This window comes from Dromaius novaehollandiae, chromosome 1 (assembly GCF_036370855.1).
Source record: "Dromaius novaehollandiae isolate bDroNov1 chromosome 1, bDroNov1.hap1, whole genome shotgun sequence".
Taxonomy (NCBI): Eukaryota; Metazoa; Chordata; class Aves; order Casuariiformes; family Dromaiidae; genus Dromaius; species Dromaius novaehollandiae.
The window spans coordinates 47,424,610-47,440,489 of record NC_088098.1 but is presented as its reverse complement, the minus strand read 5'-3'; the positions used below and the strand labels follow the sequence as shown (position 1 = coordinate 47,440,489).

The following is a 15,880-nucleotide window of genomic DNA, read 5'->3' as shown; positions in this document are numbered from 1 at the left end:
AACTCTAAAACTGCTTTGGCCATCTGTCACTGATTTAACACCTGCCTTGATTCATGACTTTAAGGTAAGTCTTTTAGTACCACTGCTATCTAACATTTGGAAAGATGCGTTGTTATAGCAAGCACATACTCACTTCAGGTCTCAAGCTTTTCTTGCCTTGTGCTTATCCTAAGGAAGTGTGAAAAGCCACTTGGTCCTTTCTTTAAGCCAAGCCCTACCTGTTGAAGGGAGGCAGTCTGACAAATCTACTTGTTATAGCAGTGCTCTAAGATGCAATCTTTCATATACTTTGCTTTTCATTTCCTCACCAAAAAAATAAGGACAGAAAGTGCAATTTAAACACTTCTTTCTACTTAGAGGTAGTTCAGGGGAATAAAAAGAAAGGGGAGGAGTTATGCTAACTTCCTCTCAAATCTTGTGACACTTTTTCCCAAGAGTGCCTGAAGCAGATTAGCAGAGGCCTTAAGGTACTTGGATACTAGTGGAGAAGTTGATCCTGGGACTACTGGAGAACCATAGAAAAAAAATGTTCAACCTCAATCATCACTAGTAAACAAACAAACGAGCTCCAGTATCTTTCCATTGGTGTTCTCTTGGGTAATACTCAGTTATAGCTGTAATCCAAGGAGGGTGGGGCGAATAAAGATGGTCACGCCAGTCCAGCCTGAGGAGGAGCTAATTCAAATATACTTCTCAACAGCTTCTGCTTTGGTTCATAATATATGCTGATTCATACTAGCTAATTCAGTACCCATTAGCTACAGTAAAGCTTAAGCACACTGTAAGTCTACCTGATTATGCTCTGCCTTGCTTCACTCATGTTTCAGCTGTGGGTCCTCCTGAGACAGAGTGCCACAACTGACTAACAGATCTGCAGAGCTGTAAAGCTACAGAGCCAGCACCTCTGTACCTCAGGTGGAGTTAGATGGAGTGGCCTACACTATCAGAAGAGATCCAGGCAAGCCTACCAGCTGGTTCCAGAGCTCTCTCTTGCAACCCAGGGTAGCAAAGTTTCTTGCATAAAAAGACTTATCATGCAAAGTTCTCTCAAGAAGCCATAACCCTTTGCTCATCTCTACCATCATTCTTATCTACAGTCACGAAAACAGGTTCAGGTTGAAGGTTCTGGTCTGTCACTACCTTGCTGTGAGATGGCACCAGCCCAGATACCTGCTGCCTGAGTACCTAGCGCTCTATACACTCTCCTCATTGAACTTGTTTCATTGCACAAGCAATCACCACTAAGAACTTGGTAAAGTAGTTGTGTAGTAATTGTTTGCATGAAAGGTTCAGCTCCCTCACTGTAGTATACATGATTGGTAATTTTTTGGCAGTCAGTTGCAGCGCAAACACATGCACAGACTATGGACAAGACAGAAACATTACCAGTAACTAACTAGTTTGTTCTGTGCGTATTTATGAATTCACTCCCTGACTGTATTCTTCAGTCCTTCAGGGGAGAGGCTGAGATTTTTTTTTTCCCTGAGACACAATGGAAGTGGTCTACTGTGCTTTTACTAGTCACTTACCAAGTACAACAGACCATAGGGCACAGAATGGTTGATGTTGGAAGGGACCTCTGGAGATCATCTAGTGCAGCCCCCTTCCCTGCTCAAAGTAGGTCCACAAGAGCAGGTTGCTCAGGCCTGTGTCCAGCTGGGTTTTTAAATATCTCCAACGATGAAGACTCCATCACCTCTCTGGGCAACCTGGTCCAGTGTTCAACCCTCACAGTTAAAAAAATATATTTTTTTCTTATGCTTAAATGGCATTTCCTGTGTTTTAATTTGCACCCATTGCCTCTTGTCCTGTCACTAGGCACCACTGAGGAGAGTTGCTCCATCTTCTTTACTCACTTCACATCAGGTATTTATACATGTTGATACAATCCCCACGCAAGCCTTCCTTTCTCCAGGTTGAACAGTCTCAGAGCTCTCAGCCTCTCCTCCTATGAGAGATGCTCCAGTCCTTTAACCATTTTTGCGGCCTTTCGCTGGGCTCACTCCTGTCCATGTCTGTCTCATACTGGTGAGCCCAGGACTGGACCCAGCACTCCAGCTGTAACCTCACTCACAGGTCCTGAGCAGAGGGGAAGGGCCACCTCCCTCACCCTGCTGGCAGTCCAGGATGTTGTTGGTCCTCTATGCCATGAGAGTACGTTGCTGGCTCATGGTCAACTTGGTGTCCTCAGGGCCTCCTCTATAGAGCTGCTTCCTAGCTGGCCAGCTGCCTGCCTGTCCTGGTGCCTGGGCTTATTCTTATTCCTCTCTAGGGGCAGGACTCTGCACTTCCCTTTCTTGAATTTCATGAGGTTTCCTTCAGCCCATTTCTCCAGCCTGTCAAGGTCCCTCTGAATGGCAGCGCAACCATCGGGTGCATCAGCTGCTCCTCCCAGTTTTCTACTGGCTGCAAACTTGGGGGAGGGTGTGCTCAGTCCTATCATGCAGATCAAATTAGCCCAGTCTGAAACTGAAATGCAGTGAAGTTTTCCAGGTGGTAACAGATAATATGCATCCATAGTATGCAGAAGAACTGTACATCTTCACTTTTAGGTAATGGTAAATGAAGCTTCTATAAACCTTTCATTGATTTAAGAGATTCAGAGACCTGGCCTTAATGGAAAACTGGTAATTTAATTCTTGCAAAAACTAGGGAAGCAGACATCTAAAGCTCAAAAAGAACTAGGCAAAAGGCTTGCTTACTTTTTACCTTAATTGCTGCCTAGTCTACAAGGTCTTCACTTTCCCCAACAGCTATTAAAAAAAAAAAAAAAAAAGAAAGAAAAATCACTGCAGCTTTGCAAAAAAGAAGTCAGCATCAGTATAAAAACAAAGTTAAAGCTATATGGCTTTTAATCTTGATTATAAGAGTTGGTTGGCTGTTGTGGCAAAAACCCAAATCAATTTTTGCTACAAAAAAATCCTAAAAATGAGTCACAGAATGTTTGTCTAAATTATTTATTTTTACTTTAAAAAGTACTCAAACATTTCAAATTATAAAAACAGAACTAACTCGTGACTCCATTTAGAAAAAAAAATACTTTTGAAAAAAATACTCTTATAAAAATAATATCTTGCTTTAAAGCATGCTATGCATTTCTCAAGTTACATGGTCTTTATCTCTTAAGCATACCTTCACAAAAACATTTGGCAGAAACATTATTTTGTGAATGACTTAGATACTCTGCTCGCCTTTGTTTATGAACAGCTAATAGTTGGTACACATATTCTGTGGAAGATCAAGTTTAAACTGTAAAAACCTGGCAAATGATTAACCAAGAGAAGCCTAACTCTCATCCTGTAAGAAAAATATTTGAAGTGAGTAGGTTTTGGCAAAGTTCCTCTAGCTCCAAGCACCACCTGTAAAAATCAAACGAACAAACTCCAGTCATGTTTACAAATCACATCATTAACTTTCCCAGATTCCATCTTACTCTATTTTCATACTTTTACTGTAATAAGGATATTATTTTATTATTACTGAAGGTAACTGACACAATCAAGTTGAAGATGAAACAGCAGTTTTCTCACCGAGTATTAACAGCAGCTTTGTTCATCTCCCTCTCAGGATGTGCCATTCCATTTCAAACTTTTCAAAGACAAGGCCTAGAAGTATATGCACACTTAAAATACATGCTACATTACAAGCCAGGCTGCTACACAGCGGCTTCCTGGAAGCTAGTGCTAGAACTGCTACGAGCTGTAGTCTGAAGCAGAAGAATGTCTCTAGCTTTATGTCAAGCATTACAGCCGCTATTTGACACAAGTTTATTTCCATTTTTGATAACAGTGCTACTAAAAAGGGAAAGCCCTGATCTTTCTGTGAAGGTGGCATTTTTTAAAGCCAAAACATGAAATGCAAAACTCCAAGGAAATCTATCATCAAAAGCACTTACGGATTTGTGAATTAACAGCAGATCTGTGATCCCAAATTAAAGTCTGTTTGATTCAAGCAAAAGCAGTAGAACCTGGCATTTACAAGGAAAGCCTCTGTAGTTTTAACAAAACTGGTTTTGTTTTCTACAAAGTAGCCCAGTTACAGAAGTACAAATGAAAGAAAACCAATCCCATCATCCCACGCAGGATTTCCACTTTATGTCTTGCTGTAAGTGTATCCATCAGCCCTGTATGTTTTCCCCAAATACATAAAAGGCATTCAACGTGGGCCTTCTGCACTGCTCAGTCCTGTGCCCAGCTCAGCCCAAGGGCACGCTGCCAAGGAGAAAGTGTCAGGGCAGTTTCAGTGCTGTTTGCCATGAGTACGCACTTTCCTCGCAACCGCTAGAGGCTTTTATCTAAATTCTACGGCAATGGAGCATTTTGTTTCAGGACAGAGTCAAGCTCACTTAGCTTCTGCAAACTGCAGTCAAAAGTTTGTGCTCCATCCTGCAGGGAGAGGGGGGAGGCTTTCAGCAAACTGGTGAAGACTGCCTTAAGTTGACAGCATCCCTGCCCACACAGAGCATACACAGCACTAGGAGTCAGAAACTGCTAAACACAAGGCAGATCCTATGCAGAGCAGCTTCATTATTTTACAGTCATGAAGCTAGTAAAACACCCCTGAAATTAACAGATTTATTTAGGGTGGAAGCTTCCAAGCAGGTGATCAAAAGGCAGGAAAAAACCCTAAGCAAAGAATGCATTTAAGAGTCTAAAATTAGCTCTGCCAGTTAGGAGTATTTGGGGTCATGCCTTCCCCAAAACATGACAGATGATACTAGGTTAATCTGTACGTTTTCCAATGACTTACCTGTCTCTCACAAAAGCTGCATAAAAGCAAAGAAAACCTGCAAAGCAGGTACATCCTTCAGCAAAGGATTTCTGAACCACTTTTGCACTCCTACTAAATGCACTATGAAAACAATTAGCAGAACAAGAATTAGCAAACAGAAGAGCTCGAGTTTTCAAGAAACAAGGCAATCCCACTCTTTTGGGTACTTCAGGAAAGCTTTGTTAATCTTTAGGGCCAGACTTCAGAATCTGGCTTTATTTGATAAAATTTAAATTTTGTGTCATGTGACAAGACAGTGGTCCAGTTATTGGATATCATGGCCAGGCCTTTATAACTACTTCTAGCAAGGGCAAAAGTGAACAAAATCACTGGAGGAATATTTTTATAGATGATGGAGGAAGGAGGTAGAAGTAGGGTGGCACAGGAAGCAGGCATCCAAACAAGCCCCATTAAAGCTAATGGCAACAAATGAGCATCATGTTCTGGAAGTATTTATCTGAGGCAAGGTGCAACAGATGCAAACCCTTTCCTTTACAATTTGTTATGCACAACCATCAATTTCCATGTGTGAATTAGCAAACAGCAAGTTCGTTAGTTAAAATTTTACTTTGGTTTACTCTTCTAACTGTTAGTCTAGGATTTGTTACGTTTAATGAAAAAATAAAGAGAGGAAAACAAATCAGTGCTAATATTTGGAGTATGTTTTCATATGATATTAAGAGCTCTTAAATGAACCATCAGTGCAGCTAGAAAAGATGGTATGCCTAGGAATAGCATCAAATGTCACCGAGCTGCTAAGAGTTAGAAGTCTGAATTAGTGGATAACTACTAATAGATAAGAGGTTGAGAATTGGTGTTCATTTAACTTACTTATTTCTAGTATGTGTAGTAACCAGGCTTGTTACAAATAGGGTAAATTAGCTAGAACTTGTTAGTATGAAGTCAAGAAATGCATCAGCACTATGGTCCTATTAACATATATAAAAAGATCAACAGCTATCTTATCCAGCAACCCTGTCCTTCACAAATTCTTGCTAGCTTTTCCTCTGCCATGTACGAGCCCATACACCAGCTCATTTGGAAGTTCACAGACACATGCCCACACAGCTGCACAAGTTATTTAGAATTCCAGTGCAGGGATGTACAGACTCCCAAACGGCAGCAACAGAAATACAGGCTACAGCATCCTATTTCATCCATCGTTACTGTTCCAAGTTTAAACAAAATACAAACAGGAAAAAAAAATCCCACCTAGGTCTAGTATTTTTCAACTATAGGCAGTACCTGACTGACATCTAAACTAGAGCTCACATATCAGGGACTGCAGCTTTTAACCAAAGGTAAGGCGGAAAAAAAAGAGTTGGTATTTCTAAATTAATATGAACTCCTCTGGAAATAAACAAAGGCTGTCACTACAAAGGAGCAGGTAAAGTCCCTTGGTTATGTTTAAGGCACTCCTATTTACCTATTACAGAATCTGTCATATTTGTTACATATTAACATTTTACAGTTGCTCATAGGTCATAAGGTAAATATACAGCACTGGAAGACTGCAATCGAGGCCTCAGCCATGGGATTTAATTCAGTTTAAAAATGAGATTCACCAAACATTGCAGCAGGAAGATAGAAAATGACCTCTGTTATGTCAAGAAAACATCAAATACTCCAGATTAGTTTGCTTATATGGAAGAAGCTTCAACCCTAAAAACCAACAACAACCACCCACCACACACCATTCGTTGTCCCCGCAGCTTGTCCAATCTAATGTGTACTTTAAGGATTGTGGGAATCACATTAAGGAAGTTTTCAGTCCATGCAAAAGGGCATGCCAATAGCAAAGAATATGAAGGGATATATTTTAATGTTCACACCTTGACTCCAGCCCAAAGTTGTAACGTTGCTGATAATAGCAACTGAGTCCATCAAAATGCATTTGACATATTCTAATACATGGTAGACTGATACACTCAGAACCAAATCACACACCTCTACTGCAGCTGTCATATTCCATCCTTCCAAGAGTGGATGACTTCTTGCCCTGTATCCCAGCACAGGCCAAAACTATTTAAATAAGCATTAAAGTGTCAAATTTCACATAAGAGTAAGACAATTCCAGTTTCAAGGCAAAAAATGGCAAATCAAGTTTGTAAAATATTTAATAGAGCAGTTTCCCAGCAGACTCCTGACCAGAATCATAACCAGACTTCTAAAAAGTATATATATTTTAGATCTGAAAATTTGTCTTTATTTTTTACAAAATGGATTCCAGGAAATTTAAAAGGCAATATCATAGAGGACTTCGGCGCAGAAATCAGGTGTAGTCATTTGAAGCATTCAAGTAGGAATATGGTAATATAAATATTTGAAAAGCATCTTTTATCATAAATGTTCAAAACAAAATGTATAACTCATTCCAAACTAAAAATTGAGCTTTATAGCACATATTTCCCTGAACAGAAAAAATAAGTAACTTTTGAAATATTTCTAAAGGCCTGAAAGCTTTTTCCTTGGTTAGTTACATTAGAAGACTTGCCTTTGATTAAATTCCTTCCTTTCCAAATATGGAAAGTATTACATCAGTCCACTGTTAAAACAGACAATATGTTGCAAATTAATTCTGGTATAACATGTTCCAACAAAGCCTAAAGTATAAAGGTGCTGAGGTGGCTTTGAGTTTAGTAGTCATCTCCTCTGCTGACAACTTCTTTGCATGTTGGGCGCAACAGTATAGTATGCTCAAACTGTGCTGTGTATGAGCCTTTAATGTCGCATAAGGGAGGATATGGATCCACTATACCCAAGTCACACAGGTTCTTCAACGCCATTAGGTATTTACTCTCTCCCAGGCGATCTAGCCATCTGCGGCAGAAGGCAAGAGTACCGAAGTTTTCATTGATAACATTTAGCAAGTGTTTCGCTCTTGGAAGCCTGGGGAGGAAAAAAAAGGAAAACATCTGACTGACAGCAGAGGTATCGCCACCAAGCATTCACTACAGAAAAAACCCCCCACCAACTAAGAAAAGTTTTAAATTTCAAGGTATTTTAAGACTGCACAGTCTTGGGATGTCTTTCTACATCAGAGATCCTGTTCACAAAACGAAAGTACACCTTCCCAGTGCAGAAAGATACCCTTCGAAACAAACCTGAATGTTGCCAAACACACTGGCCAACCTTTCAGAACAGAAGAATGTTAAGTTGTGAACGTATCCCCATCTAACTTCCCAAGCAATACTAAAGGAATAATAATTGTCTTAAATAATAAAGGATGATTCATTTTATAGAGAAAAATAGAATTCCTCCTGATCCACAGTGGTTAATATTCTAAACTTATTCAGGAGTAAGCTTGGTAGTTAAAACTCTGACGTTTTTCTTTTGAAGTCAGTTTATATTTCTAACCCTAACAGCCTTCAGTTTCAAAAATATGCTGCATTTCTAGAAGTGTTATTACATAATCTTAATAGAAACTAAAAATGAAGAATCATTTTGTTTTATAGCAATACAGTGAACCAGGGACTTTTAAACCACAAAATATCTAAAGAATCAAAAGAGATGACCTGAATAATTTAATAGGATTTTTCCCAGAATATACTTGTGTGCCACAATCTTTAACAGAGATGCTGATAAAGGGTTTTTTATTTATACATTTAATACGTAATAATATGCCAACATCATTTACGTATTATAGCTATTGCAAAACTTATTAATGATAGGAAGTTTTTAAAACCAGATTTGTGAAGGCATCATGTATATACTCCATTTCCATATTCTTTGGAATATTCTATATTATTCCATATTTACGATCAGAGCACAGTACACACAGATGCTTGTTTCAGAGCACCTTGTTATTTTATAACAAGATTACTACTGTCAGAGGACCCTTTTTGAGTCTGACAGCCTTAAAATTAGTGCAGAATGGTGCTGTACCAAATCTGAACCCTAAAAGGGTGACAGCTCTACTGCAATATAAGAACAGCAAAAAATCCAACCTTATTGGCACATGCCCGACATCAAAGTTCTTCATATAATGAGAACACTCCATATCGTCATGAACAACACCCTTTCCTGTGCTACCAAAGGTTTCTATAGCATATACTTCACCTTCCTAAAAAAAGAAAAAGTTACAATATGAAAATAAGTGACATGCTGCTGTTTTGATATAACAGTATCAGTATTACAATTTATGCATACAAGAAATTAAATGTGAATCAATGTAGAGAAAAACTCAATACAGAAATTTCACACGATAGTAAAGTTATAGTAATCTCCAAATAATCAACTATTACTACTGCTTTATTTGTTTCAAGCCATAAATATCAGCATGTTTCTAGACACACAATTTCTCAAAGTCATTGTAGCTAAAGTATTGTCAAAGTGTACATCTAACACAGCTAAGAAACTACATTCTGCTGCAAAATATTTGCTTAACTGTAAATAATTCTGTGCTATTCAGATAAAAGTCCTAGGACTTTTTAGACATAGCAAACAGATGTTTATTACAAAGACTTACTGCACTGAAGCACTTTCTGCTCAATTTCTGCAAGAATTTTCTGGTAACAGCTGCTAGTATAAAACCTTAACCTGCTCATTTCCACTCCACAAGATGAATTTCTTCAAGAAATGAAGGTGATATATATCTGCAAGGGCATTATCAAAATTCTAGCCAAGAACGTATTGAAATGCCATTATATAATCTCATTTTTGCCAAGTGCATTCACATATCCTTAACGGCAGGACTGTGAAAGGAGCTTAACAGGACAAGGTATCAAACATTAACAGACAACTGCAGTTGTATCTTTCAGTTTATCAGGCAACTTTGAAAGCCACAATCCCAAAATAAGAATCCATATGTAAAACAGTAACATGGGCTTCAAATTCAAGATAAATTCTTAAAGACGCCTTGAATACTCAACTGATTTCATTAAACAAACAAGCAGTCACCAAAAGATTCGCTTCACACTGACTTGTTCAGAAAAAAAGATTGTCAGATGCTATATTCCTCTGTCACAAAAATTCACTAGATTGTATTCTGATACTATAATTAGAACAGTACAGTAAGAGTCTGGCAGTGCTCCACATTCTTCAGATGACATGATCTTACATCATTAAAGACAGTGAGTTTCGCCTAAGTAACCCACCGAAATGAAAGAAATTAAGAAAAAAAAAAAGTCTTCTCCCCAGTGTCTGGATAGTCAATTAAAAACAGTCCCAAAGGCTCTAAAATCTTTAACTAAAATTTGTTTAAAGATTAATTAAGTTTTATACTAATAATGTATCAATGATAGATGATGTACAAGACCTAGCCGCTCACAAAGCTAAAACAAGAAGGTCACGACACGCTTTTTCTACACACTGCTAGAGAGAATAGGATAGTTATAGCTTGGTCTTTTTGCTCACATTGTTAACCAGGTGATCAACAACTATATTATAACTTTAGCGTGATGGGAGTGGGCCTATTTCAAAAAAAATTAAAAAAATAAAATAAAATCAGTCTCGCCTATTCCCTTCCTGCTCCTATTCAGTTCTTAAATTTTGTTTACTATGATAAGCTTGCTAGTGACCATTACTGACCAGGCTTAAAATTAAATTAAAAGCTTCTTATCCCATTACCAATCTTCTAAGTAAACCTTCTTATCTTGTTAGAATCCAAGCTTACATCAACATGGTAACTCAATAAATAAATCTGAGGTTACGTATTTTAACGCTGACTTTCTGATTGGCACAATTTCCTTCATCATGCATGGTGACTTCTCTTCCTCTGCTCCAAAATACCATTCAAACCACATCTTTCATCTAGCTTCTCACACTAACTAGAAAGATACTCAATTATTTTGCATCTGGAAAGACAGACTGCCCTGGAAGGTTTTCAAGGAAGAGATGACACCTAAGTGTATTTGCAAAATGTCACCCATAGCTACAATGCCACAGAAATATTTCCCAACAATTACTTGAGTAAGAGAAGCTTGTTATTTGGTCTTTTTAATTACAGAACAAACAGACATGAAAAACATGAATGAGTGGCAAGTCCAAACATCTTTGGTGGCACCTCTAGGCTCTCATGTTCACCCCAAAAGCTGACTTCCTATCCTTTTCCCCGTATATAACATTACAATGCTTTGTTTAAGCAACGTTTACATATTCGAGAGTGAATATGCAAGAGTTTCTATAAGCACCACCAATGCAATTAAGATTTCAAGCTTTTATAGTGGATTTCCAAGACCCCAAGTTCAGAGGGTTAGATACCAGAACACTAATAGGGGTAGACGGAGCAGCCTTGAGCCACTGAGGTGGAAAAGGCTCAAAATTGATCGCTCTTTCACAGGAGCACTACAAAGTATAGCAAGGTTGTCCTCTAGTGTTATTGTTCACCAGGATCACAAAGAGTACACAAGGACTACGGAAGGAAAATACACGAGGAAATATTCCTGCAGTGACATTTAGGGAATTGTTAACAGAAAGATTAAGAACACTTTTTACCTCCATTCTTGTTGCTTCTCCTCCTTTCACAATGGGCACAGTTTTTCCAGCATGTATCCTGTATGGTCCAATTGAGTGTCCATTCAGATTGCGAATTGGTTTCACTGTTGAAGGAAAACCATTACAGATAATTCCCTAACAAATGTTAAACCTTTCAATGCAAATTGTTCTATTAGCCCATACTAAATGTACAACAGTGACTCATCATAGTGTAGAGAGGCTAAATAGCCCTCTTGTACAAATTCTCGCAGATACAAGTTACTTTCACATACTGTATCACAGCTTTATTGTTCAAGACTAGCAATTCCACTAATAGGAAAAGTTATTAGTGAAGCTGAATAGCAAATATCACATTATTTGTGTATTTTAAAAACAGTTGTTCAGCCCTCATCTTATCTGCTAAAGATACAGCACTTAGAATATTTGCAAGGATAAGCTGAGAAGAACATTTCTCCACAGTATAGCAAACCAAGCAGAAACATATATTTAGCCAAGTTACTCATACCATGCTTCTAGTACAAAGGTTTTTTCAATACAATACAAATAAATCAATATTTGTACAAACATATATACTCTGAGAATAGCTATCCTAACATAAGAACTTGCCTTGATATGTTTTGCCATCAATTTCGACCTCATAAGACTCCATAACTTCTTGGATGGCCTCCCCAACATCACAGAGACGTACATCTATTCCAGCACACTGAAAATAAGGTGAAAATATAAATGCAAAATAATTGCAAAACTTATTTTAAAAGACTTGGTAACTTGTATAATGATGATACCTTTATTCCAGTGTTAGTGGCATCCTTTACTGCTTGTAATAGTCTGTCATATTTTGGATTGAACGTAACTGTAAAAGCGCAGTCAATAATACGACCTGAAAGCAGCAGAAGTTAATGAGCTTCACAGTTTCTACACTGAAGAATGTTTAAAAAAAAAAATGCTAATTCGTAAGTAAGTAAAAACTAACCACTAATATGTGTCCCAAAATCTATTTTGCAAATGTCATCATACTGCAGCACCGTCGGATCTCCAGCATTGGGAGTGTAGTGGGCGGCACAGTTATTCAGAGAACACCCAGTAGGAAATGCAAGACCTGCATTTAAACCATTTTCTTTTATCAGCTTACGTGAACAGTCTTCTAGTTTTTCACTATAGGGCAGAAGGGAGGGAGAAGGAAAAAAAACATAAGTTATCCTTAATATGTTTTTATGATGACTTCAAACAAATTAATCCAAGAACAAAACCTCAGAAGAATAGTCAAGCCAGGTGTTTTAATTTGAAATCTTATTTGTATACTAACTAGAAGGAGACCCTAAACTGGAAAAAATAAGCACAAGATAGTGATCTTTAGCTCTCTGTGTTGTACTTTTTCTGAGGCAAAAAATAGAGCACCAGTCTTTTTATCTAAACTTAAAGTATGCATCCTTTCCAAAGTACATTTAATCTGTTCTACTAGAAAAACAGAGGTTGTATAATTAAAGTTTAGGGGAAAAAAATAAGAAAGAAATAGGGCATTTATTTTAAGTTATAGCCTAGTAACTGTTAAGAATGTGACTGTACAGTCCTCGCATTCACCCAAAATATTTCCAATTAAAACAAGTAAAATAATCTTTTTTTATTTTGAGCAGTAGCTTGGATAAAATAAAACCTTATGAGATTAGCATTTGTCCTTTGTTTTCTCTGCTTTCACACTTTTAACCACTGAAAAGCTACAGATATAAGAACACCAGTGCATACCCCTGTATATAGTTACAGTAAATAGTGTAAACTGCAACTCACATCAGTGCAACATACTCTGATTTCATTTAAGCAAGCTATTCACTCAGAGTAGTCTGGAGAAATAAAAGCTTACTTTATATGGCAAGTCCCCATAGCCTCAAGTATTCTAGGAAGAAAAGTCATGTTTTGAGAAAATTACAGCTTATAACTAAAGCAGTCAAGCAGTAGAATTTAACATGACAGATTTGTTTTAGCCAGTCTAATGATTACAAAGACAGTCGTCTTCCACCTTCCCTGATGGCATATTATTTCTCTCCATTATCCTCACATAGTTACTCTCAGAGTCAGCTCTGATTAGCTTTCTTCCTATCCTACTCTTGTCAGCACAGTCCTTACTCATATCAGGCTGAAAGCAGCTGATTTTGGAAATTAAACTGTCCTGGATCTGTGCATACCTGGGCAGTAGACATTAATTCCAGATAAACTGAAGGATGGAAAAAGAAGTAGGAAGAGTCAATAAAAGTTTAGGCTAATTATTCTCTTTAAACTTTTACCAAATGAATGTTTATATTAACCAACTTGTTCAGTTATTTATGATCTACTGAGATTAACACAAAGAAATGGTTTTGGGTTTCCCCAGAAACATCATCCAGTGAGGACAAAATATAGATAAAATCCTCCCATCTTGGACTGAGTGTGTCCCCATGCAGTCTGTATGTCTCTTCCCCCACTCCCAGCATCAGGCCGCACCTGCACTGCTCATCCGCATAATATTTCACTGATAATTCTGGCAAAGGTTGAGATGTTATTTTTATGACTGCTATTGCTGCTTCTCTCAGCATCACTGGGGACCTTACGTACAAGAGTAGCAGAGGCACAGAACTAAAGATCAAGCACATTTATCTAACATAACTGAAAGCTCAGTTTGAAATTCAGTATTATCCCAGGCCCTGTAAAGCTGCATAAGCTAATAGTAACATTAGAGGAAACTAAAAGGGATTAATCGAGGATACTGGTTGAGTCCTTCAAACAAAAACCTCTACAAAAGTCATGATGCAGACAATTAAGCACACAAAATAGAGATTCCCTCTGAAGAAAAAAGAAAAATTTGTAACAGAAGTCTTTGAGAAGACCTGTGTCCTCACCAGATTTCTATCATTGTCATTCCAGGCTTTATCCAGCTCATAACGTATTTCCTCACTTGTCTGTGTGCCTCTGCAGCTTCCCGAAAATCATTCCAGATTTCCTCACTGGCTTGATCTAGTGCTTTCTTTTCTTCACTAGTTGTTCTCCAAGCAGCAGTACGCCTTTAAAATAAATAGTGTTATGAAAAGTTATTATAACTTTAACTACAGTAGTCATTACAACACCTAACAGTGCATAGTAACTATGACACTTGTTAAGAAGCTACTTCATTCACATTCTTTCTGTATTTGCTGGACAGTGAGTTAATATCTGTTCTAGGAGAACACTACTTATTTTGGCTCTTTGATAGGGTCAAATACAAGAATAGTTTTGAATAGAAGACTAAATACGAGATTAAGTTTGAATATTCTTTTATTATGTAAAAAAAACACAAATAAGTTTCCAAGAAAATACATAATTTAAAGCACTATCAATTGTCTGAACTTAACAACAACACAAACACACACACACTCCTATGACTAAAAAGTAGATATACAGTTTGAATGGTAAAGCTGGAGACCCTGTAATGACACAAATGAAACGTAATGGTAATTCAAAGAGCTCTGTGCATGCTGTGCAAAACAAATACTACTGAAACTAATACAAATCTGCAACCCCCTAGATAGATAGGTCGCCGAAGAAAGAGGACAGTGGACAAGATAGACTGAAGATGCTGAAGTACGCTCTAACTTGGTCTCATGTTTCTGAGCTTCTAAATTAACTTTCATCTTCCTGTAAGCGGGCTGATTCCAAGCTAGCAACAGAATATAATGAGTTAAAAGATAACTGTCTGAAACAGGGAAACGTAGTTACTGCTTTCACACAATCACTCTGCTCTATAGAGGTTCCTTCACAGCCAAAGAATAGGTGTGAGAGTGAGCAAAGAAAATAGGCCCTGCAAGTTTTTCGAACCTATTTTGAACTGAATATATACAGCATTAAGAGACCTGCATTCCTAAAGCAGACTTGAGAAGATAAAGGATAATAAGCTCTTCCATAACGTTTTTCTTAGGATGACCACAGGATCTAAGTATTTTGAGACCTTTCTGCTTGTGTCCCTTGAACTTCTTCCTCCTTTTCAAATAAAAAACAGTGCAAAGAGAAAAACCTCCACAGTTACTTTTCTGATAAGTTTTCTTGCTCCATGAGCAAGCATCACACATACTACTCAAATTCCTAGAATTTGCCTCAACACTGGTAAATCCCACCAAGAAAGCAAGAAGCTGCTGCAACACCCAAGTCTGCTTGCTGCAACACCCAAGTCTGCTTGCTGCAACACCCAAGTCTGCTTGCTGCAACACCCAAGTCTGCTTGCTGCAACACCCAAGTCTGCTTGCTGCACTGGGAAACGGGCCTACTGCCAGCACAGTAGCCATGGTACAACTACATGGAAAAGGCATACCACAGAAACATGGAGGGAGGAAGACTCAAGGGCCCTTTCAGACTGCTCTGCATTCGAGCTGGTAACACGTTCCAGCAGCAAGAGCTGCAGGGAGAATTTGGGCAGCTGCTCTGCCATCAGCCAGATATTTAAGTGCAAGCTCCAGCAAGCTGGCAGGGAGCTGTCCTACCTCCATCATACTGCATTCTCAATGTATATTCCCACTACAGAGAAAACTAGGGGCCAAAATAAAGGCCTTTTACATTAAAAAAAACCCAACATATATATACACTGCATCAGACCCAAAGCTGTTTGCTCCCAAAGTTGTGCTACTTCCATCTGGGAGCTCAGGAAAAGAGGCCACAAGAAATTCTACTTGGGCCT

At 38.2% G+C, this 15,880-nt stretch overlaps 1 protein-coding gene across 1 annotated transcript in view; it reads right to left on the bottom strand.

Annotated features, from left to right (window-relative positions):
- Positions 1–6,869: 6,869 nt before the first annotated feature.
- METAP2 (methionyl aminopeptidase 2) overlaps positions 6,870–15,880 on the bottom strand; it is a 17,152-nt gene continuing 8,141 nt past the window's right edge. Inside the window, exons 5-11 of the mRNA XM_026123188.2 lie at positions 14,076–14,237; positions 12,179–12,360; positions 11,991–12,085; positions 11,812–11,908; positions 11,206–11,309; positions 8,718–8,833; positions 6,870–7,659 (exon numbers count right to left, since the gene is read on the bottom strand). Coding sequence (XP_025978973.2) covers positions 7,407–7,659; positions 8,718–8,833; positions 11,206–11,309; positions 11,812–11,908; positions 11,991–12,085; positions 12,179–12,360; positions 14,076–14,237 — 1,009 coding nt within the window. The 3' untranslated portion in view covers positions 6,870–7,406. The remainder of the gene's footprint in view (positions 7,660–8,717; positions 8,834–11,205; positions 11,310–11,811; positions 11,909–11,990; positions 12,086–12,178; positions 12,361–14,075; positions 14,238–15,880) is intronic.